Source organism: Capricornis sumatraensis, chromosome 8 (genome assembly GCF_032405125.1).
Source record: "Capricornis sumatraensis isolate serow.1 chromosome 8, serow.2, whole genome shotgun sequence".
NCBI lineage: Eukaryota > Metazoa > Chordata > Mammalia > Artiodactyla > Bovidae > Capricornis > Capricornis sumatraensis.
Window position 1 is genome coordinate 11,049,697 of NC_091076.1, and position 24,636 is coordinate 11,074,332.

Consider the following 24,636-nt stretch of genomic DNA (forward strand, 5'->3'; position numbering starts at 1 on the left):
AAGACTTGAGCAGGAAGATGCGTCCTCGCGTATGGCGGAAGTGGCTGTGCGTGTGACGCCGGCGGCGCGGGGGGGCGGGACCTGGGGCCGAGAGCGGTTCGCGCGCTTCGGGCCTAGTCCAGACTCGCCGCCGCCGCCGCCATATTCCCGGTAACGGGGGCGCGCGGCCGGGGGCCGGCTGGGCCGGAAGAGGGTTTGGGGACGGCGCTGAGGCGGGGAGGGGGTCGGTTGAGTTTGGGACAACCGGAGTTGGCGGGCGGCGGGAGGCGCGGGCCTTTGAGGGAGGGGGCCGAGGGCGTCGGGCCGGGTCTGTGGGGAGGGAGCGGGGCGGGCCTAGCCGGGGGCGAGGACTAAGGCCTGGGTGGGGAGCGGAGGTGGCTGGAGCTCCGGGAGCCGCAGGGACTTCTAGCCCGGACTGCTGGGGGCCTCGGCAGGTGCGGCGGGCTGGGCCTGCGGGCTTCGCCGCGGTCGTTCTTCGCAGCGCCATCCGAGGGCCCGTAGGAGCAGAGGCCTGGACTTTCTCGTCGCGCCACGGGCAGCTGCGGCGCAGCTCCGGTCGGGCCCGAGGGTGATGGGCAGCGAGCCCCGCGAGCCCCGGTGGCCTGGGAGAGCGAGGGGCGGCGCGAGGCCGGGGGCGGGGCGGAGCGGGTGGGGCCGAGCTCGGACTGCCGGGATGCTGCGTCTCTGGAGACGGGAGGTTGGCAACCAGTGCCCTCCTTCCAGCCCGGGACCCTTATGCTTTGTAACTCTTGCTTCTTTCTGGATACCGCAGTGGCATCTTTCTTGCTTTGTCCGTTCTCCGGGCGCGAGATCTTCCTTCCGAAGCCATGTCAGAAGGAGTTGACTTGATTGATATATACGCTGACGAGGAATTCAATCAGGTGAGGAGTCCTCGGGAGCAGTGGGATTTTCCTGTACCGGCCGAGGAATCTCTTGCAGCAAACTTGCAGGGGTCCCAAGCTCTGTCAGTGGTAGAAGATTTGCTCGGCCTGAACACACGTCTGTCAGATCTAAAATCTTCCCTCTAGCGCAGACTTTCAAGACTTAACGCCTGTTCCGCTTTATGTCAACTAAAGCCTCCAGGCTTAATTTTAAAAGCTTTGATTTAAGAGCAAATAAAAATTAGGTTTAACAGAGTGGTTTATCAACCTGTGGAACTTGATTCTCCAGTAAGCCAAAGTTGAACGTTAGTTTCCTGGAAGACTGCTACTGCTAAGTCGCTTCAGTCTTGTCCAACTCTGTGTGGGCCCCATAGACGGCAGCCCACCAGGCTCCCCCGTCCCTGGGATTCTCCAGGCAAGAACACTGGAGTGGGTTGCCATTTCTTTCTCCAATGCATGAAAGTGAAAAGTGAAAGTGAAGTCGCTCAGTCGTGTCAGACTCGTAGGGACCCCATGTACTGCAGCCTACCAGGCTCTTCCATCCATGGGATTTTCCAGCAAGAGTGCTGGAGTGGGGTGCCATCGCCTTCTCCGACTAGCCACATTTAAAAATCAGAATTAGGTGTTCTGTAGCATTCATGAAGACAATGTTGATATGTGTTCCTTTGAGAGTCTCTCAAATTGCAGCTGGAGAAACGTAGTACCCCTTCGCTTCAAAAGGCAGTGCAAGTATGAAAGATAACTTTAACATTTAATGTCAGTTGTTTTCCAGTTGTTTTCAGCCTTCCTTGTTTCAGAAGTAGGTTGACTCTGGTCTTAAGAAGTCCATAGGCTTTTTAATGTTAGTTTTTTAGTAATAACCTTTATTGATGATGTAATTGGTGGGAGGAGGTAAAGGTATTGGACAAACCAGTTCAGAAGCAGATAGAGACCCACTCACGTACTCTGAGTTCAGTTTGTTGATCTCTTTATGATATGTCAAGAAAATTATACAGTGATCTTCCTTGAAACAATCATCTCATATACAGGTCAATTCAGAAAACATCTCAAGAATGTTCAGAAGTCTGTACTTAAAACTTAATATCCTGCCTGGATTATTTTCAGCACTATTCTACTTGAGTAACCTGGTTTTTCCCATTTTCATCTTTTAATGGCTATATGTAAGGGCCTATAAAGAGGATTTAAAAAACAAAACCAGGCTAGAGAAGGAAAGCAGAGAAGGCAATGACAACCCACTCCAGTACTCTTGCCTGGAAAATCCCATGGATGGGGGAGCCTGGTAGGCTGCAGTCCATGGGGTCCCTACGAGTCTGACACGACTGAGTGACTTCACTTTCACTTTTCACTTTCATGCATTGGAGAAGGAAATGGCAACCACTCCAGTGTTCTTGCCTGGAGAATCCCAGGGATGGGGGAGCCTGGCTGGCTGCTGCCTATGGGGTCGCACAGAATCAGACACGACTGCAGTGACTTAGCAGCAGCAGCAGAGAAGGAAAGTGCAGCAGCAGCAGAGAAGGAAAGTGCTCTGGACCCTCATTTTTTTAAAACAAAAAAAAAACTTTTTATTTTGTACTGTGGTATAGCCTGTTAACAATGTTGTGATAGAGAAGGGACTCAGCCACTCATGTATCTGTTCTCTGCCAAACTTCACTCATATTCAGGCTGCCATAAAACATTGAGCAGAGTTCCATGTGCTATACAGTATGGACCCTGACTTTGATGTGAAGCAGCAGACGAGGTTTATATATGCCATTATGTGCCATTTCTTTCACTTGGCAAAAGTTGATCATTTTCCCATGTCTTCTCAGGCAAACTGCAGTCGTCTACATGTGGCTGCTGATTAACTTAAATACATGAAAATCTTTCTTTAAATTTCAAATAAGTCAATTATTTATGGATAAAAAGAAAGACTTAGTATATTTAGTTACCATTTGCTTTCCTGAATTTTTCATATTACTTTGAATCAAGACTTTTACTACTTTTTATGTTATTCTTTTAAATGTAAGATAGCAAGAAAAAAAGTCTCCTTTAATTCTTTTCTATTACTAATTTTAAAAACTTCGTTTCCCCTTAATTTCATTATCTGTGGGTTGACGACAGTGCTGCTGCTGATTCACTCTGGGAAATGGGTAGAACAGGGTCCTTGACCACAGATCTAGCCACATGTGGTCTGAGAAGTGAGATTTCATAATTTCTTAAGCAGTATTGCTTGTCGGTCATAGACAAGACAGGTCTCATCCACTGAGTTGTTGGTCTCAACAATTTGATCTCTGGTCTCCTCAGTTAAACAGGACTGTGTGTGTGTGTGAAATCAAGTAGATATTTGTACCGAAATGACAATTTGGTACTTGGTTAAGTTGAAGAAAGTATAGATTTTAAATGTCCTATGTCGTGGGGAACGTCAGGAAAGGGTGCTTTTTCCCCTCACAAATGAGTTAATTTTTAGCAAAGCTGGTTTTAGTAGAATTTGGAAGCTTTGGAGAAGTGGTAAAAGCTGTTTGACTGGGATTGTAGAAGTAAGCTTAGATTGAAGGCCAACAGTACAGATTGTGTTTTAGAATGTTATAGGAATGTTACTAATTCACCCCAACTTACCCCTGCACAAGAACCTTGTCATGTGTACTTTGCTCCCCAGGGAGCAAAGCACTGTTCCTAGATGGAACCCTGTGGTGCTGACTCCAGATATGTTACAGTATGTGCTACAAAAGCGTCTTTTGCAGAGCTACTTCACTCGTGTTACAGAGGGAACCTCGGAGTTCATAGGGTCTCTCTTGGGCTGAGGAGAACAACTCGGAAAGTGACTGAAGGCTGCCATCGCTGCTGAGTGTTTCATCTCTTTCCTGTTTCTCGTGCTGAGACGGGTGCTTTGCACAGTATGCTCAGTTTCCTCAGCAAATAGTTACTGAGCTACTTCTGTTTGCTAGGCATCGTGTTAGAACTAGTGAGATAAAAGGGGAAAGATGGATTTGTGTGCTCAAGAGGTTCTATTCCTGGTGGTCGACAGCAACGGACCGTAATAGGGAAGGAGAGTAAGGTGGGAATTGTGGAAATAGTAATCACAAAGCCAAAAGCATTGAGCTTTGGTTACAGTTATAAGAAAATTAACTCACATAGGTTGCTTTGAGAAAAAGCTTTATTACTGTGTCTTCCCTGGTGGCTCAAACAGTAAAGAATCTGCCTGCAATGCAGGAGGCCTGGGTTCGATCCCTGGGTCAGAAGATCTCCTGGAGAAGGGAATGGAAACCCACTCTAGTATTCTTGCCTGGAGAATTCCATGCACAGAGGAACCTGACCAGCTGGAGTTCATGGTGTCACAAAAGAGTCGGACACGACTGAGTGACTAACGCTTTAGATAACAGGAAAGGGCTGGCAAGTAGGAACATTGAGCATTCAGGTGGGGAAGTTCTTACCTAAATTCAAACATCATGCAAGTTCTCTTTTGTAAACCAAGAAGCTTCCTGAGACAATCAGAGCTATTCCTCTACTATAAAATGCAAACTTCTCCCTGGTATTAATTTAGTATTAAATACATCTTTTCTAATCTCCTTGAAATGAAATCCTTAACATCAATGCCTGTAAAATACTGTATTTTTCACTTAATTTGTAGAATTAGGTTTTGCTTTAACTGCATAAATCATCAGCTCATTTGGTAATCAGAAAAACCTCAGGTCCTTACCTATTTTCCTGTCTTAGCCCCTTAGTGTTGCTAGGAGATTTAGATGCAAATACAACTTGATACATTATTTCTTCAAGGGAATCCTCAATAGGTCTGCCTTACGCATCAGAACAGTTCCTACAGAATTCTTTGAACTGAGGTTCTGTGGCCCAGAGAGACCATTTGAATCTTGTGACACTTTTACATTCCTTGAATCCTTTTGTATTTCTTAAAGTGGTAAAATAATCCATACACCAGAGTCTTCTGGGATAGAGACTGTCGTATTCTCTAAGGAACCCTGAAAGAGTAGATTGTTCACTGAGGCTTACGGTATGGGAGATTTCCTGGTGATACCTTTGATCTCTGAGCTGCCCATGTCTGCATGTTCACGACTCAGTTATCAGCAATAGTCTTTGTATTAAAACGTTTCAACATGCATCTCTGAATCACAGATGCTTCATGGAAAGAATGCCAGTTTGGTTCCACTGACCACACAAGATCGTGAGTTTCCTTGTTTAGGTTCCATTTCACAATCCTTGATTAATTAAAGAAAAAAAAAGTTACCCTGGTTTGAAGTAGTGTTGTTTTAGGATTAGAGCACTGAAGAGGATCAGGTGGTTTTTAGGTCTTTTCTACACCTTGAACCATAAGAGCAAATCATATGTAGTGCATGAATAAATAAATGATTTGTCTAGAGTTAGGATTGTTTGAGACTTAGACTGTCAAATATTTTACACACAAAATATTGAGTTACTAGCTGTGACTTTCTTCACCTTTTAAATTTATTATCCACTCTATACTCTCCAGTGTTGGCAGCTCCCCATCATACTCATCCTTTTTTATGCAAGGTCCTTATTTATAGATTTGACTACCTAAGATAGTCTTCTTGTGCTTATTTACCTCCCTGATTCTTTTTCATGCTCTTTTCTCTTTCTGAGATTTTTTTACAAGGTTCAAACTCTTCTCCTTTGGGCTTCTTAGAGTATTGGTAACATTTGAAGGTATTTACATTATCTTGCTATGCATGTTCTTCCCTTTTACTTCAGATAAACTGAGAAACTATAAAATTGTTTCCCTAAAGTTTCTGGTGGTATGTAGGTCTAAGAATGTGTTTTGTAGTGACTCCTCTAGTTGCACTCCAGAATCAGGAATTCTTGTGATGGGTTTGAAGGGAGAAAGTTACTGGAGCTTCCACACCTGAGGTGCATTAGGGGAAATGATTCACCTTCAAGGAGCTAAGGAAGTTGCCAAATCAGGTTCTTTTTTTATTTCCTTTGTATAGATCTTTCTTTATTCCCATTTTTAAAAGACAGCAATGACATGAATGAGTGATAGTGTCCCTAAAACACTCCAGTATCTCCTTGTATCTGTTTTTTGGCAGTTTCATCTTTAGCACTGTTTGGATGTTTTAGACTGTTACCTGGGGGTGAAAAAAGAACAACTTGTCTTAAAATAAAATAGGACAACTTGTCCTTAAAATAAAAAGATCCTCTCTAAGATAATAGCACTGAAAACTCTGAAACATTAAGTTCCCTTATTAGTATTTTTTATGATTTTAGGAGTTTTGATATGTGTTAGCTTGGTCTGCTATAATACTAAAAATGTGTTGACTTATAAGCAACAAATTTATTTCTCAGTTCCAGAGGCTGAAAGACTGAGATCAGGTTTGTGTTCTGGTGAGCAGCCTCTTCCAGTTGCAGCCTCTTCCAGCTTGTAGCCTCACATGATGAAGAGCAGAGCAAGCAAGCTCTAATTCTTACAAGGGCACTAATACATTTCATAGGCTCCACCCTCAAGACCTCATCTCATTTTAATTACCTCTCTAAGGCCCCACCTCCTAATACCATCACGTTGGGGAACAGTGTTTCAGTGTGGGTGGGTGTGCTCAGTCGTTTCTGACTCTTTGTGACCCTGTGGACTCCTCTGTTCATGGGACTCTCTAGGCAAGAATACTGGAGTGGGTTGCCATGCCATTCTCCAGGGGATCTTCCTGGCCCAGGGATTGAACCTGTCTGTGTCTTCTGCATTGGCAGGTAGATTCTTTACCCCTGTGCCACCTGGGAAACCCTTCAAGGAGCTGTGTTGCAGGGTTGGGGGGAGGGGGGGTCACATTCAGTCTATAACAGTAATATATAACACAGACAAAAAGTGTATCTCACCTGTCTTCCAGAATGCATGTTCATATTCTAAATGGTTAGTATAATACAGCTTATGATAAGGGTGCTTGTTCTGTTTGCTGAGCTTTATGTTTTAGAGAACTTGGACGGCTTTTGTATATCATTAGATACCTCTGGTATTGTTCAGAGATGTTTCTTATATAAATGTCATGGTGATGTGTTGGATCTGCACGTCATGCACTAGAACGTATAAAGGAAAAACCCCAATTATTCACCTCCTTTTTATTTTATTGGAAAGATGGTATTATATACTGTGAGCTTTAGAGCATTATAAAGTAGAATAGTAAATTTTGTGTAACTCTTGATTTTGGAAATAGTGTAAGATGTTGAAAATTTCATCGGTATAAATGTGGTCTTGGGAAGCTGGCTTACTTGATAGCAATAGCAGATGTCTTTCTGTGCATTCTTGCTGTGCTGCGCTTAGTCTCTCAGTCATGTGTGACTCTTTGCAGCCCCATGGACTGCAGTCCAACAGGCTCTCCTGTCCTTGGGGATTCTCTAGGCAAGAATACTGGAGTGGGTTGCCGTGCCCTCCCCCAGGGGATCTTCCCGACCCAGGGATTGGGCCCAGCTCTCCCACGTGTTGCAGGTGGATTCTTTACTGACCGAGCCACCAGGGGAGCCCTGTGCATTCTTAGTGTGCTTGCTTAATTGTCATGTACATTTTGAGCCTCACAGTTGATTACAGCTAGAAACACTACAGACTTCTAATAGGGTCTTAAGAGAAACACCTACGTAAACCTAATTTTTAAAATTGTTTTACATGGGGAAGTTTTTATATGTTTTACAAAGTATTTGACTGTGGATTGTAAGTAAATTAGAGTAAAACAGAATGAACAAAATGAAAGGTTTTCAAACCCATCTTTGCCAACGCCCCGTCTCTTAGGACCCAGAGTTCAACAACACAGATCAGATTGACCTGTATGATGACGTGTTGACAGCCACTTCACAGCCTTCAGATGACAGAAGCAGCAGCACTGAGCCACCTCCTCCTGTTCGCCAGGAGCCATCTCCCAAGCCCAATAACAAGACCCCTGCAATTCTGTACACCTACAGTGGCCTGCGCAATAGGCGAGCTGCTGTCTATGTGGGCAGTTTCTCCTGGGTGAGCATGGGAAACCAAAAAGGCTTGGGTGGGCTGGAGGGAGAGCACTGGGAGGTGATGGCATTTTCAGAAACCACTGTTGCACTGTTTTGTGCTCTGATGGGGTTGGATTTCTTTTTCCTGGGATCAGGTTGGATTGATCTCTGAAAGAGAACTATCCTGAGGACGTACTGGTGCCGAAGAAAGCAATGATTAAGTGGGTAGTTGCTTTTTCTGCCATCTTGTTACCGCCCCTGACCCTGGGGCTTTATGTCTACCAGGGTCATCTGTGGGATGAGATTTCAGAGTGAACACCTTGAACTCTTGGTGGTCATTAGATGGTCCTGTGATAATGATGGGTGAGAGGGAGCAAAGACCTTGATAGCTGTAGTACACTCGGGGTAGGTGGTGATTGTTGTTCTGCAAAAGTTATTGTGTGACATGTTTTGGGGCTGGTGATGGGAGGTGGTTTTTTTCCAAGTTAAGAATTGTATATACTGAGGGGGAAGTTGTTGACAGTGATCAACTCTGCCTGTCAGATCTCCAACTAAAAGCTGCTAGTAATCAGTGTTTGAACTGATGATCCACGTGGCAGTCAGAGTTAAAATAGGTTTTAATTTTCTTAGTCTCAGATACGGGGATTGGGGCAGAGGTGGGTGGTTTGTAGTTCTGTCTGGGTGAGGACAATATTAAAACCTGCTCTCGTTGACATCCTGATGGCCTTCTGGGTTTCCTTTGGGGGGTCATGGTTATGACTAGACTCCTAGGTTTGGGGGAAGGGTTTGGGACATTCTGGGGGAGGGGGTATAGTTCTTGACATTTCTTCCTTTTCCATCTTGCCGGCCCCAGTGGACCACAGACCAGCAGCTGATCCAGGTTATTCGCTCTATAGGAGTCTATGATGTGGTGGAGTTGAAATTTGCAGAGAATCGAGCAAATGGCCAGTCCAAAGGGTGAGGTCTGGATTTAAGAAGCCCCTTTTAGTTTGTAACCATTGGGATAACAGATCTGTACTGTTATTTTGGCCCTGTAATTTAATCCCTCCCACCCTGGCCCAGTTTACTGCCTTGGTTTTGACAAACCACCTTAGAATGGGGACCTCACTGCGAGGTAGGAGAACATCATCCATCCATTGAAGGGCAAAGAAAGCTGGTTTCTAATTTGAAATAAATAGGAACATTTTAGGCTGACACTTTTTGTTGTTGATAGTTCTGTGTATATAATATAAGCAGGGCATCCTTTGCTTTACCAAAAGCGGAAGAGAGTTTCTGTGTTTCTCTTTTGATTGTCTAGTAGATCTCACACGTTTTTAATTTTTCTTCCTCAAGGTATGCTGAGGTGGTGGTAGCCTCTGAAAACTCTGTCCACAAATTGTTGGAACTTCTGCCAGGAAAAGTTCTTAATGGAGAAAAAGTGGATGTGAGGCCAGCCACCCGGCAGAACCTGTCACAGTTTGAGGCACAGGCTCGGAAACGTGAGTGCGTCCGAGTCCCAAGAGGGGGTACGTGGAGACCATCTGTATGAAGGGGGTGTATTTTGTGGGTTTGTTTTCTGTGCTGTAGGCTTGGTCTGCATTGTGGAGGAGTTTGAGGGAGGGTGGTGATGATTATGGGTGGCAGCATGGCAGTAGGTGAGCTAAAAATGAGACTTATGTGCCAGGAGTCAGGTAGTTCAGATTATACATTTCTGCTGCTAACTCATTATGTGACCTTGGGCAGGTCACTTTACTGTTTAGGGCCTACTTCCCCATTTGAACTGGACATAGTGTATAAAGTTCCTGTCACCTCTGAATTATGTGTTTTCTATTAAAAAAATCAGTATATAGCAAATGGACTGACTGACTTGTAAGACATGTCTATCAAATACTAAGCAACCACAGTAAAATACAAATATAGTACATAAAGATGGCTGTAATCTTGTTATACATTGGAAGGTACTCTTTAATGAATCGACAAAAGAAATGGTGGAGAGTAAAAATCTAACAGTGTTTCTCCAGCGTTGACCAGGGCGCTTGGGTGCCCTCTGATTACCTGCTATTTCGGTTCGTTTGGCAAGTGTTTCCCATTAGTAGAGGATGTTGCATCGTGCCACATCAGCCTGATGATGGTGCGCCTTAAGCTCACCTTACTCCCTTTGTTCTGACCCCGTTCTCACCAAGCCATCTTCTGATACTAATTTGGTTTCCCAACTAGGGTCTCCTGCTGGGAAAAGAATGCACTGACCAGGTGACACGAATATTCCAGTCTGCTTGGCAGTTGTATTTCTCATTGTAAATTAAAAAATTGGCATTCTGGTTTAAGAATCAGTCTCTTGTGAATTTGAATAGTGTGAATCCATCTCCTAGGGTCCAGTCACCCCTGGGCCACTGTTAAAATCAGTGTCTGAACCTGTGAAACCTGGGAACCAGCTTTGGATTGTCATGACCTCACAAGGTGCAGCTACCTGGCAAGGCCCTGCCTGAAACAGCCAACTGCCATTACTTGCCTTTTACTACAATGAGGGTGATGGCAAAGTTTTGTTACCTACTTTCTGTAACTGCTTAAGTCCTTTTCTCAAAATAGTGCCGTGTGTTGATTGAGTAGTCTACTGGGACCTTGGATAGATTGATTGAAGGTGGAAATATAGTCACTTAACTCTTGCATAGGAATAACTATGTTCTTATAACTAGATTGAGAGCCTAGATGGAAGTGTTGTGAACTCTTATTGCTCTGTGTTAGAAGACACAACTTTTCTTCCTTGATAACATGAATTTTCAGAGTCCATTCTGTTTCAGAGTCTTTGTTTGATTCAGCCCTCTTCTGACTTTCGTAAGATGTATAATTTTACATTTATGTTGAACACCTAATTGTCCTAATACCACAGGGCTGTTTACTCCTGGGTTTTACCTTTCTTTGCTGGATTGAATTGTTTTTCTGCTCTGTCATGTTGATATAGTTGGACCCTGTTAATTCACTCAGTACAGCTGGTTGACATAGTCTGCTTAAAAATGGTTGCTACTCTTGGGACTTGTAGCCATAGCTACCAAAAAACACCCTTGCTGATGTGGGAACGGTAGCTGGGAAGGGAGCTAACTTTCAGGGGGTTACACTTGTAGTGTTCTTTCTTCGGTTTGAGAGAACTCAGAGAGGAAGCAAGTTGCCATGTGTGTGAGACATGAAAAGCCCGAAGATGCTGTGGGAGGCCCTGGTGATACACTGCATTAGAGAGACCAGGGTGGTTGCCAAAGGGATTGATTCCACTTAATGCTTTCATCAGGAGCTAGGGTTTACTAACAAGTTTTTGTTGAAGGAGCACTCTTCTTTTCGCCTCTTCACACTTGTCTCCTAATGGCATCTTTTTACATCCAAGACTCCCAAGTCCATGTGATCACATTCTTCTCTTGGATTTCACATCAACCAGGCTTAGAGTAGACTGTTAAATTGGAAAAAGGGAACAAGTTTAACCCAAGTGCCTCGACAGTATCAGAGCCATGTTTCCAGCAGTATGCAGACATGTTTTGAGTCCATTTTGCACAATGACATACCAATGAACCATGATCATGTTCCTAGAAGGCTACCCTCTGGGGTAGAGGGTTTGGACTGTTGAAATATAGTAGGAATTTCCCAGATTTCAGACATATTTTGTACCAAGCTTTTGCAAGGAGTCCCTGATGTCAGCTGTGTGCCATCTGCTCATTCTATGGGCTGATCTTATATGATCCCTGGTAGCTCAGAAGGTAAAGCATCTGCCTACAATGCGGGAGACCCGGGTTTGATCCCTGGGTCGGGAAGATCCCCTGGAGCAGGAAGTGGCCACCTACTCTAGTATTCTTGCCTGGAAAATCCCATGGAGTGAGGAGCCTGGTAGACTACAGTCCATGGGGTCTCAAAGAGTCAGACATGACTGAGCGACTTCACTTTCACTTTCTTGGCCTATCTCCCACTTTCTTTCATTTAACTTCTAATCTTCCACTTTTTGTTGTGTGTCTCTTCCTTATCCCAATTACCAGTTTCGGTACTTGGATGGAAGAAGTGTTGTCCATGCCCTGCCTGTCCCTCCTTTCCTGCAAATTTACTGGCCAAAGTGACAAGGCAAAGAGAACATTTCAAATATATAGCAGGATAGAAAAGGTTAACTACTACAAGCCCAAGGAAAGAGTCCCTGAACTCCTACCAGAGAAAATGAGATTTTTAATCTGCTTGAATTCAGCTCAACAGTAATGAACATATTTCAACACTGTCATTTTTCTTGTGGGTTATTAAGAACCTTCTGCATTTAAAAATAGAAAACAAATTTAAGGATAATTTAAATGTGAAGCACTGAGAGTTCTAGATAAAGAGAATTCTTTAGCACACAGAATTTAGGGTGGTACTGCTTCCTGCGTTTATGTCTGAACTAGGCTGCCTCTAACCTTTCTGAGGCAGTAGATTTTACTTTCTTCCTCAGCCACCTGTCACCTTCCTTAGTGTGGTGTCAGATGACTTGCTGACGGATGAACTCGTCCCATGGTTATGTTTAAGACTTGGGCAGTAACAGTAATTCTTTTTTCTTCGTAGGAATACCTCCACGGGCCCACTCCCGAGATTCTAGTGATTCTGCTGATGGACGGGCCACACCCTCTGAGAACCTTGTGCCCTCATCTGCCCGTGTGGATAAGCCCCCCAGTGTGCTGCCCTACTTTAATCGCCCTCCTTCAGCCCTTCCCCTGATGGGTCTGCCCCCACCCCCTATTCCACCCCCACCACCTCTCTCCTCAAGCTTTGGGGTCCCTCCTCCTCCTCCTGGCATCCACTACCAGCATCTCATGCCCCCTCCTCCTCGATTACCTCCTCATCTGGCTGTACCCCCCCCTGGGGCCATCCCACCTGCCCTTCACCTCAATCCAGCCTTCTTCCCCCCACCAAATGCCACAGTGGGGCCTCCACCAGATACTTACATGAAGGCCTCAGCACCCTATAACCACCATGGCAGGTAAGGACTATCTTGTTCCTTTTAAATCTGAGCCAGGCATAGCAGGGTAGACAGTGTGTTAAGTTTATTTTCTTCTCCCCAAGGAAGTAAGTGAGCACTGAACTATTATTGTCTTTTTCCCTTGTGGAAATTCTGTTGTCATAGTATTGAGTCCTGGGAAATAGTTAACTATGCGTTAGAGAATGTTTTTATTTGGTATTTTGTTTGCATCTTAACCTCTCACCCAAACTGTGTCCTTTGTATCCCTTTTTCAGGTGGTTGATAAAGTTGAGTGCTCTGAGTCACTGTTACGAGTGCTATGAGTGTCTAGCACTATGTGGTCATGCCAAAATTATAAAAGTATAGCACATAAATCCTGTCTTTGAAGAGAACATGAACATATAAAACATGTGAACAGGCTTAGAATCGTTTAAGACAGCATACAGGAGAGTGTAACATAGTACTCTAGAGGATGGTAAGATGACGCTGGGTGTGCGCAGTCAGGAGTGATGTTGTCTCTGTATTTCTGTGTGCAGCCGAGATTCGGGCCCTCCGCCCTCTACAGTGAGTGAAGCAGAATTTGAAGACATCATGAAGCGGAACAGAGCAATTTCCAGCAGTGCCATTTCCAAAGCTGTATCTGGAGCCAGTGCAGGTAAGTCATCCTTAGCTTTGCTGCCTTCTGCTTACTTTCAGTTTTGTCATTTCCATTGGTAAGAAATCCAAGATAAAATTGGAGCACTGGTACATTTTGAAAATCAATAATAACCTGGTTTTGGGCTTTTGGGGAGCTTCACTGAGACTGTTTATTTAGCCTGTATCTAGACCTGCCCCATGAAAACCAACTTAATGTGTAGAATATAAACAACTAATACTATCTCATTGTGGTGTTTCCTGCCTCCTGGAAATCTTGATCTCAGTGGTTGATCACTGGGTCTAGTGTCTGTGTATACCTTGAGGTTTTAGAACTGATGATGATGGTTGATATGGAATCTGATTATATTTGAGGATCAAGGCAGAGCTGACGGCTTCCATGTAGCCTGACCTAGAAAGAGACAAATCTACTGGGTGTCATCTTAAGCCATGATACACCCTTACAGCTAACTTTTGCCCTGTTGTCAGTATTAAGTGGGCAGAACCAGAAGCCATGCTTTTGAGAGCTGAGGAAACAGAATCTTTGGTTCCTAAGAGAAGAGAATATAGAGAGTTCCCTGGTTCTGATCCACGTTTCACATTATAACACTAATCATATTCATTTTCTTCCTGTGAGTTTCCCACATGAATGTAGATATAGATTGTCATATCTAAGAAATAACTGTTTTCGTCCATTTTCCGTAATTTCTTATCTTTACTATGAAATCTGAATGCAGAGTAAAGAGAGAAAGCATGTATATATATTCTCTCTGTTTTCCACTGGAAATCTTCATTGACATCTGAGTAAATCTCTTTAAGTTAAAAAGTTATGTATGCTCATTGTAGCAAATCAGATACACAGTGTAAAGAAAAACAGTCATTGTTCTCCACCAGTTCCTTCACATTGAGATGATCAGTAACTGAACCTCTGTCTCCTCCCTTTGTTTTGTTCTCATTTCAGTCATTCAAACCACAGATATTTATTTATTTATTTTAAATATAAATTTATTTTAATTGGAGGTTAATTACTTTATAATATTGTATTGGTTTTGCCATAAATCAGCATGAGTCCGCCACAGGTATACACGTGTTCCCCATCCTGAACCCCCTTCCCTCCTCCCTCCCCATACCATCCCTCTGGGTCGTCCCAGTGCCCCAGCCCCAAGCATCCAGTATCATGCATCGAACCTGGACTGGCGATTCCACAGATATTTATTGACTGCCTACAAAACAGGCAAAAATTCCCTCCCCTGGGCGAGCCAGAATCCCAGCATTCCTTGGCCTCCACAGAATTGCAGCTCCTCCACAGTCTGTTTTGTTCTTTACTACCCTGCACGAGGAAGCTGCTGGTCCTGTCACTGGGCCCCTGCCTGGTTTCATGCTTTCCTTGCATTATCTTGTCTTTAAGGCTCTTGCAGTGCAAGAAAGCTTTAGTTAGGAAGTGTGCAGGTACCCACCCCGACCACTGTCAGTGAGTCTGAGTATTGCTCAGATGGTGAAGGAGCTAGTTCTTCATGGCAGCATAATTTAAAATGTGTGTTTGTGTGTGTATGCACACAATATAACATGTTTTAACTATATGTTACTTCTGTGCATATACATGTTTGGTTATAGATTACAAATAATTCAGACAGAACTATGCAGTGTTAAATGGAAGACTTCCGTACAAGAACTGTCAGTAAGACTACCATGGTTTCTGTCCTTCAGATTTTTTTTTTTTGCATATAGCATCATATATATATAATTTTGATATGGAATACTGTTTTACAGCTTTTTTTTTTTTTTTTTTGGATTTCTAAGCTATTTTATTTATTTATTTTTTTAATTTTTTTTATTAAATTTTAAAATCTTTAATTCTTACATGTGTTCCCTACAGCTTTTTAACAATATTCTGATCATCTATTATATCAGCTAATACATAACATTTATTGAGCCCTTACTGTGTGTCTGGTACTGTGCTTAAGTGCTTTACATGGATTGCTTTGTTTATATCCAGATGACATTATGCTTTTTAACAACTATGTAATATTCTGTAGAACCAATGTTCCTTAATTTATATAGTCAGACCCTATTGAAGGAACTTTTAAGTTGTTTCTGATTCTTTAATACAACAAATGATGCTAAAACAAACATTGCTTAAATTATATACTTATGAGCAGAAGTTGAAAATTTTTAGAATTGCTAGGTCAAAAAGTGTGCACATTGTTTATTATAATGGGTGTTGTCAAATAGCCTGCAGACAATGACATGCCAGTTTATACATCCATGAGCAGTATCTGAGAGCATCTGTCTGATTCCAGACCATTGGAATATCGTTTCAATACAGTTTTATACTTGCCGCTTGTGCCTCATCCACTATACTGTGGTTCTCTGGGACAGCTAGTTACTCTTGGTTTGTGTCCTCCTGAGTTCTCCTTTTCATCAGTTTCCTGCCTCTGCTTACTGTTGGTCTTTTCCATCCACCCCCGTCAGGGGATTACAGTGACGCGATTGAGACACTGCTCACAGCCATTGCTGTTATCAAACAGTCCCGTGTTGCCAATGATGAGCGTTGCCGTGTCCTCATCTCCTCTCTTAAGGACTGTCTTCATGGCATTGAAGCCAAGTCTTACAGTGTGGGTGCCAGCGGGAGCTCATCCAGGTGAGTTGATAATTGCTCCAGTGGCGGCTAGCCCTGAGCAGCATTTTTCCATGGGTTAGGAGGGGAAGGAAAGGAACACAGGTATCTGGCAAGGACCTGGCTAAAAGAGCAGACCTAGCCCTCATGCCTTTAAGGGGGAGAAATTGATCAAATGTTTACATTAATAAATGTTGTAATGTCTGAAATCTGTGTTGGGTGAGGCAATGGGCTTATTTAGGAAGAAAGACCAATGTAGTTAAGAACGTGGGCTTTGGAGCCATACATTCTTGGATTTGAATTTTGCTCATAACTATCTGTGTGACCTTGAGTGTGAAAGTTACTCAACTTTTGAGGTCTTATTTTTCTCATTTTTAGAAAGAGGACAGTGATAGTACTTATCTTACAGATCTATTGTAAAGATTAAGTAAAATAAAGCATGTGAAGCTCTTAGCACTGTGCCTGATACATTAATAAGTCTCAACAAATTTGTTCTTACTTTTCTTTAAAAGACTAGTCCTTAAAGAGCTAATATCCTCAGACAGTGGGCCCATGATAGAGTAATAGAAGAGTGGTTTAACAAATAGTAGGAGACACTAAAACACCAGGTTCTTGGAAAAAATGGGGTAGGTCTTCTGAGTGAGTCTGAAGCCAGTCTTTCTAATAGGAAAAGACATCGGTCCCGAGAGAGGTCACCAAGCCGGTCCCGGGAAAGCAGCAGGAGGCACCGGGACCTGCTTCATAATGAAGATCGGCACGATGACTACTTCCAAGAAAGGAGCCGAGAGCATGAGCGACACCGGGACAGAGAGCGGGACCGGCACCACTGAGAGAGGTGGGACAGGGCCCCACCGCTGGCGTGCTGATGGTTTCTTATGAAAGAGAAAGTATTGATAGTAAAGGTTTCTCTCCCTCCTTTTAAAGCAGGTAAAGGGGATGGGAGGACTTCCGATTTACGTAACCAGAAACTCAGGAGGGCAGATTTTCTGCTTGTTTGTGAGGTGTCTCACCTTGAAATGGACCTGAGATTAAGCCTTTTGTTTGTTTTTTGACTGCTTTCACTTGACATGGTGTAATGGCTAAGAACATAGTGTCTGCAGGTTACACATCCCATCTCCTCCAGCCATATTACTTTCTGTTCTTCATTTGTGAGTGAAAATAATAAAAACAACTGTCTCATTGGATTACTGAGTATTCAGTGAGCTAATTCCATATAGAGCATTTAGCTGTCATAATATCTGTCACATAGTAAGTTCTCAATAAATGATAGCTTTTGCTACTGTTACTGTTATATTTTATTTTTTGCCATGCCAGGTGTGGGACCTTAGTTCCCTGACCAGAGTTTGAACCTGTGCACCCTGCATTGGCAGTGCAGTGTTAACCACTGGAGCGCCAGGGAATTCCCTCACTGTTGTTATTTTAACCCCACCAGACTTTCAAATGAAAAAATCAGGGAAATTGGCCAAGACAGAGAAAAGTAAGACCATTGCCTACTTGTAAGTTTTCAAGGTGCAACATTAATAATTTTTTAGAATTAATATCTTATTTAAAAGATTTTGAAAATCAGGATACTTTAGTTAGAAAGGAGAAAGCAGATCTGAAAAAAAAAATTATCTTTAAAGCTTTAGAGACCATGTGGAGGATACTTCAATGGCAGGATATGTTTTGGAAAAATGCATTGATAGCATTTTTTTTTTTTTTTTAAATCAAAGCAAAAGCCAGGAGGGTTGGGGGCAGGGAACTAAATATGTTAACTCAAGTAACTGAAAAGTTGAGGTAGGCTTGGCTGGATCGAGGAACCTTAGCTCATTATTTTCATTCTCAGACAGGCTCCAGGTTACATCCCACCAGCTTGGCAATCCCAACTGAAACCAAACTTCCGACAAAGATTGTTTCTGGTACATAAGCAAGCAGGAGCAGTTGTTGCCTCTGTTTCTTTGGAGATCTTTAAAAGTAGTCTAGACTCTGGTGGGGATGGTCTGTTTGTGGTTCCTGAAGGCTGTTGCGTGAACCAGGTGATACTCTGGGGTCTCTTGTCAATATTGTAGTTTCACATCAAGTAGATTAGGAAAATGTTCTGGGTTTTAACCAGTTTGGTTGGTCTGAAGTCATGGTAATTGAGGAGGGTGAAGAGTTGGAGTAGTTGTATTGTGTGTTTTTGGGGTGGATTCATGGGGGACTGGATGAAGAAGGGAAAAGAAGCCCTTCCTCTTCTGTGAGTGCCTGTCGTTCACAAGCAGTGGCTAGACTACAAACTATTGCCTAATGATAACCTACCAAACTACTGAGAAAGGAGTCTTGTTCTGTTCAGCCGTTGCCCTCTAGTTTGTGGTTGGACATTGTCTGCCATTAACCTAAGCGGAGGGATTTCTCTGGTAGTCCAGTGGCTGGGACTCTGCTCCCAATGCAGGGGTCCCAGGTTTCATCCCTGGTCGGGGACCTGGATCCCTCAATTGCATGCTGCTACTGAGACCCAACACAACCAAATAAATAAATGTTTTGTTTTTTTTAAAAAAAAAACAAAACTTAAGCAGAGTTGTAGTTGGGAATTCTTTTTGTCATTTCTGTAGAGAGCAGATATATGAGGAAATGAAGTTAACCAACATTTTTTACCTGCCTCCCTTCTCTGTTCTCGTTTATTCCAAAGTCTTGGAGTACTTGATATTAATGGAAATCTAAGATACCCCTCAGAAAATCAGCAGTTAGGCTGTGGGTTCTAGATACTTCTTTCTAGATTTTGCACTAGGTTGAGTTTTGAGAAGTGCCCATATATCTTCCAGAATTGCAGGCTTCAAGAGAGGTGGAGCCCACAGACAGCTTTGGCCTAATTCTGTCTTGAGGTGGGCAGGAGGGTGGGTTGAGCGGTCCTTTGATTGAGCTTTTCCCTCCTGTCGCAGCACCAGCACCTCAGTCTTGCTGGAGCTAGCACAGTTGCCAGTGTTGCTTGGAGGTTCAGTGTCAGTCACCACCCTCCCCAATCCCTGCAGCCCACCGTGTGTGTCCTTTGCAGCTAGCTAGGATGAGAGTGACCAGGGAGGTGTTACTTGGTGTGTGCGAAGCATGGGGCCACGCTCAGCTTCATAGTTGGAATGTGTAACTGCACATCACTATTCTTGGTGCCTTTGCTTGTCTGACAGCCTTTGATAGAGAAATTGTGAGATCCACTGATGATTTGAATTTTGGGGGTTGAACATCTGAACCTGAAACTTTAAAAGCTGTCGTCTTGTTTCGTTTTATCCACCTGTAAAATGGCAGTTTTCTTCCATTATGGGATGGTTCAATTTGGATATCTGAAAAATCCTATAACCCAGCAGTTCCCAGAAAACAGTCATTTGGCTGGTGCAGGCCTATGACAGATGAGGAAAATTAACTCTTGAGATAGGTTTTCTAGTTCCCCAGGTTTCCTAGTCATCCTTTAGATATGTTGGTTATTCCATCTGGATAATTAGTCTCATTTATATTAAGAACTTCCAAGCTCTGTGTACAAAACCTTTTAGTTATTTAAAAAAATAGTATTTATACTATATGGACAGGTGTTCCTGAGAGCAAAGGGTATGTTCCATCTAGAGGCAACAAAAATCAGCAGCCTTTTTTTTGTCTACCCTTCCTCAGGATGGCCTCAACCTCTGAGGCTTAAAGTCTGGTTGACCCCCTTTGGCCTCAATCTATTCAAACTTTACCACCAAAATGGAGCCATAACCTCTAAGAAGTGGGTGCTATTCAGTTGACCCTTGAGCAGTGTAGGGGTTAGGGGAACCAACCTCTGTAGTTGAAAATTCACGTATAACTTTACAATCAGCCCTCCCATTTCTGTGGTTTCTCATCCACAGATTTCAACCAACCTCACACTGTATAGTACTGTAGTATGAATTTATTGAAAAAAGTCTTCATATATGTGGACCAGTGCAGTTCAAACCTGTATTTTTCAAGGGTCCACTGTAGTTTACTTCTGGTGCACTAGTTGTCCTCTGAGTCTTGTTTTGTAGGAGCAGTTCCCACATCACATCTCTTTTGTGGTATATGTGTGTATGCTTTGGAGTGTGAGAATATCCTTAGGCAGTCTGTGGCGCTGACTTTTTGTAGTTGTTTTAAGACATTATCCTGCTTGATGTATATTTATTCTCACTTCATTGCTATCCTCCTGATCCAGTGAAAACTGAGCGTTCTGTTCAGTTTTGGTCTAATAACAAAGATTCGGAAATCCATATGATAAGAAATTGAGAAGACACTGAGGGCTTTCATTTCTCGTATAGAAATTGAGGAAGATGCCTGCATACATAGATGTTTAGAGAAGCCAGAGGCCATGACAGAGTCTGAGGACCCCAGGCTGAAATAGTGCCATTCAGAGTGTAGAAGGATCAGGTAGCTTACAAGTGTATTTTTTCTTTGGCTAGCTCCTCATGTTACGTAAGTGCACGCACTAAGGTTGAGCCTTTATGTATAGGCCATGTTGCCAGCTTGGGCACTAGTTTAAATCTTCAGCCCAAATTTCATTCCCCCTTTTCCTTTTCACCATCAGTTCTATCTTACATGGTAAGACTGCCAGGCCACCCCTGCAGGTTGGTGTTACAGCATTGGAACAAGGGCTGTGTACTGGGGACCTAAAGATTGGTCAAGATGTGCAAGGGGTGCAGCAGTGCTGTACTGCTGAGCAGCTCTTAACTGTGCCTTTAGTTTTCTTGGATGGTGACTACTGATTGTTTTCTTTGATTTCCCTGCTCTAGAGGCTTTCTGTTCTGGCCAGATCACTCCTGATTGGTGTTAGAGTGCTTCTTGGTCCCTCCCCAACAGCTGTCATCTGAGGGAAGACTTAAAATCTCTTGAGTTTTAGTACAACTTAGAACATCTCTGGCTGTATGCGTATACCTATGTGTATGTAGTACAGCTTAGCACATCTCTGGCTGTATGTGTATACCTATGTGTATGCTTCTTTAAAAGGAGAAACGTTTAGTTTTTCCTGTGTAAGTGCATGCTCCCCGCTGGGGCCTCTTAGGTATTCGGGGGTTAATGGATTTGGTTATGTACACGCTTGTTTTCTTACCACTGTACCTCCCATTTCCAGATTTTTCCCCTTTCCCTTAAGGTAAGCTATGACTTGCTCAGAATAGATTTTCTGAAATAGTGTTTAAACTCACCATGCTCCCTTACAGCAACTTTTCTTGAAACGTAGCAGTTTCCATACTTTTCCTGCCAAAGTCCCCTTTCCAGTCAGACTGCTTTGATTCCTCATTTCGTTGTCAGTGTTCTTCCCTCTAACCTTAAAGTAAGATGTACTCTTTTTTCCTCTATTCTTTTCCAGCCATGCCCTCACTACTCACAGTGCCAGACATTCCCAGACAATTCTGTTTTTTACTTTCCCCCCGTGTGCATTCTGTCTGCATCCCCTACTTCATACGTTTTAACTTTAGAAAATGCCACTATAATTTATTATAAGCCCTTGTTAATCAGAAAGTAACCTCTAACTTGTGCTTTCTTTCTTCCCTTCTGATGTTCTCATTACAGGAGTCTGGTTGGAAGCTAATGTTTTTTTAATGGACTTGCATCTCCTCACCTTGATCAGGACTAAAGGACGGAGGCCGCTCCACCCCTTCCCCTTCCTCCAAGCCCCTAACCCCTCCAGACACCCAGGGAATACCCTCTACCCTACAGGATTGAAGATTGCCTGGCAGCCCTCCCAGTCCCACTCCTTTCTGCCAGGGTAAAGAACCTAAAGACTCCATGTGGTTGGGAGGGTGGAAGACAGGAAGAGACCATGTCCAGATCCCTGGTCTCCATAGAGAATGGTGCTTTGTCCAAGGAAACGCATTGAGTTTCTGATTCTCCAGGAGCAGTTCACTGGTGAGGTTGATGGGAAGAATCCTTCCCAAAGAAAAGGGATCCTCCCTGTGGGATCTAGGAGAGTGACTGGGTGTGCCAAATATGCCCAGGGTCCTGCCCTCAGCACTAGGTTTGATGGGGCCAAGAGGGTCCAAACCCCTTGCTAACATACCACTTTGTTTAACTCCTTTACCTTCCCCGCCCTTTGAGGAGGGACCATGGGAACAGAAACTACTTGCTGGAAAGCTCCTGTTCTTGCTTTTCCCTCTTACATATTGACGGTTTGTTTCCCTAACCTCCCGGAGGGCTCAAACCCTTCTAACTCCCTGCTGCCCAGCCTCCTCAGTGGACCTGCCCCTCCTAAGCAGAGAAGGGCCATGAGGTTGCTGTCTGCTGGGGGATCTGGCGGAGCCATTAACCACCCTCTACTGCTTCTTGCTTGGTTGCCTGTTGCAATAACCAGCTCCATCCACTAGATGTTCCCTTTCCCTGGGGCTTTTCCATTTCACATGTGGAGCCCTTCCCCCAAGAAGGCGGCTTCCTTGTTTTAGAGGAAGGTACTGCCTTTGGGAGTTGGGGATGTCGGACCTCAGCAGTGAAGAACCCTCGTGAAGTACTAGGAATGGGGAAGGAGGCAAGTTGGGCAGGATATGGCCTACTTCCATAGGCTTTTCTTTTTTCAGGTTCGATGTGAGCATGGGCTTGCATCCTCCAGGTACATACTTTTACTTATTGTGGGATAACCTGGCACTAGTAAGTAAAGTCACAAAAATTTGGTATTTTTTCACCTTTTGACTTAATAGCTCCCCTCGCTCTGCCTGGAGGTACTTGCTGCCTCTGATAAGGAGCAAGGAAGAAGTGGAGCCTGACTTGAATGAGCTCAGCTCAGAATTCTAAGGACCACCACTCTGGGGGCCATTTTCTACACAGGCAAATGGAATTGCTTTTCCCGTAACATCCAAATTGTGATGTGGTTGCTGCTGACAGAAGCAGCAGCAACAGGGTCCTGCAATACCCATGGGGCGACGGATGCTACTTCTACTTGCATCTGTAAGGGCATGTGACATCTAACAGGAGACGTGGCATGTGAGATGTAGGGTCACTGGAGACCCTTCTGGCTCAGAGCGGAGAGACTGAGTTGGACCGAACCCTTCCTCTGTTCCCTGCACGTTTCTGACACAGCCCTCAATCAGTCACTAAGGGAGTCCCCCCAGGGTTGGAGAGGCACATTCCCTTGGGACAGAGGCTACCGGTTGTAGCTTTTTATCCCCTGTCCCCCAACCCCATCCCCGCCTCCACTTCAGAATATGGCACCCCGCCCAGCCAGCCAAGTGTTAAGTGATGTGCTTATCCTCAAGAGCAGCTCCGGGTGTCTTTTTAATGTAGAGAAAACCAAGTAAGGTGACAGTTTACGGCGAAGAAAATATATATAGAATACCAGAAAAGCCGTTTACCCGGAGAATTTTTTTTCTCCCTATATTTTGTTTTGTTTTTACTCAATGACACAATTTTTAGTTTTATTTCCTGATAGCAAAAGGAAAGAAACCCAACCCTCAAAAAGGCCATGGCCCCGTCCCCCTGTTGTTGGTGATTTGTTTGTCTTTCTGATAGGTTGAAAATTGTGTAATAAACTTGATGACACTGTCAATCTTTTATACTGCATTGTATTTTTTTTCCTTTTGTAACAAAATATTTTTAAATAATAAATGGGGTGTGCGCTGTTTCACGGATTCCGCATTGCATAGATTTGTTGAGGTGTCTGGGACATGGGTGTGGGCTGATGTAGAGGGAGGGGAGTGAATCCCAGAGTTCTCAGCTGGAACTGGACGTTGGGGGTGCAGTGCGTGTGGTACAGCTAGGAGACCTCGTGTAATGCTCTGGAGGTGCCCCTTGAGGTTTAGCTTTTTGTCCTTGGCCATCTAAACAGCCTAATTCTAGGTCATCTTTTATCCTTCCAGATCCCTAAGATACATTCCCAGAATCAACATCCTGCCTTGTGCAGTTGAGTTATGCTCTCATCAGGTTCATAAAGGGGAGAATCCTCTGCCAGGAATTAGCAGATGGGCTGGCTAGTGCTTCCTCCACTGGCTAAATCTATGACCATGGACAGGCAGCATGACCTCAGGCTCTCATCTGCAGGATGAGAATGATGGCTGTCCTGCCTTCCACACTGGGATGTTTTAAGCATCAACAAAGCAAATGGGAACGTTTTATGTAGACTGAATTGTTATCTAATAGAAGGAAGTACAGGTTAGAAAGCAAGAGTGTTGAGGGGCGATCCTTGGGATTCCAGAAAGCTGACTTTAAAAAGCCCAGTGAACAAGAAGAGAACACAATAAAAAGACGAACGAATGACCAGGTGAGCAGTAAAGGCAAAAGCAGTATAAAAACAAGTAACCTGCGGTAGGAGGGAAATCTCCGGAGGGTCTACGATGTTACCAAACTTACAGGAAAAAAAAAATTATCATGGTGCCTCTCAGAACTTAAACCATTGTTCTCAAGTTGAGTTCCACGGTCACCTGCATCTCAGATGTGTGCCATGCCTGCCAAAGTGCCTTCCTGTGCTGCATCAACTCGAGAATTCTACTTTTTATGTTGCAGATGGCTTATGTGTGTGGGGACTAGAGTGTGAGGACTGTTGGACTGGAGAAGCAGATACATTCTGCAGTTTCTCCTAGGGGCTACCATTGGAGTATGGAAAGGGGAAGACTTGGATCACCTCTGCCATGCAGTCACCTGGCAGTTCTAGGCATGAGTGTGAATATCTATCTGAGCAACCTCTGTCAGCTCTGGTGACCAGCGCCTGCTCCTTCATCCTTTCCAATTGTCCCAGAAGGTTAGTT

At 43.8% G+C, this 24,636-nt stretch overlaps 1 protein-coding gene across 2 annotated transcripts; it reads left to right on the forward strand.

Moving 5' to 3' along the window:
- Nucleotides 1-92: 92 nt before the first annotated feature.
- CPSF7 (cleavage and polyadenylation specific factor 7) lies at nt 93-23,484 on the forward strand. Of its 2 annotated transcripts, none has more exons than XM_068975894.1 (10): nt 93-150; nt 773-881; nt 7,600-7,818; nt 8,647-8,750; nt 9,126-9,298; nt 12,333-12,747; nt 13,263-13,381; nt 15,832-16,000; nt 16,644-16,811; nt 21,479-23,484. In XM_068975894.1, the coding sequence occupies exons 2-9, from the start codon at nt 828-830 to the stop codon at nt 16,804-16,806; spliced, it is 1,416 nt and encodes a 471-aa protein (XP_068831995.1). In that variant the 5' UTR covers nt 93-150; nt 773-827; the 3' UTR covers nt 16,807-16,811; nt 21,479-23,484. The 2 variants fall into 2 exon arrangements, with proteins under 2 accessions (XP_068831995.1, XP_068831996.1); XM_068975895.1 differs by having other exon boundaries at nt 9,126-9,271.
- Nucleotides 23,485-24,636: the final 1,152 nt, after the last annotated feature.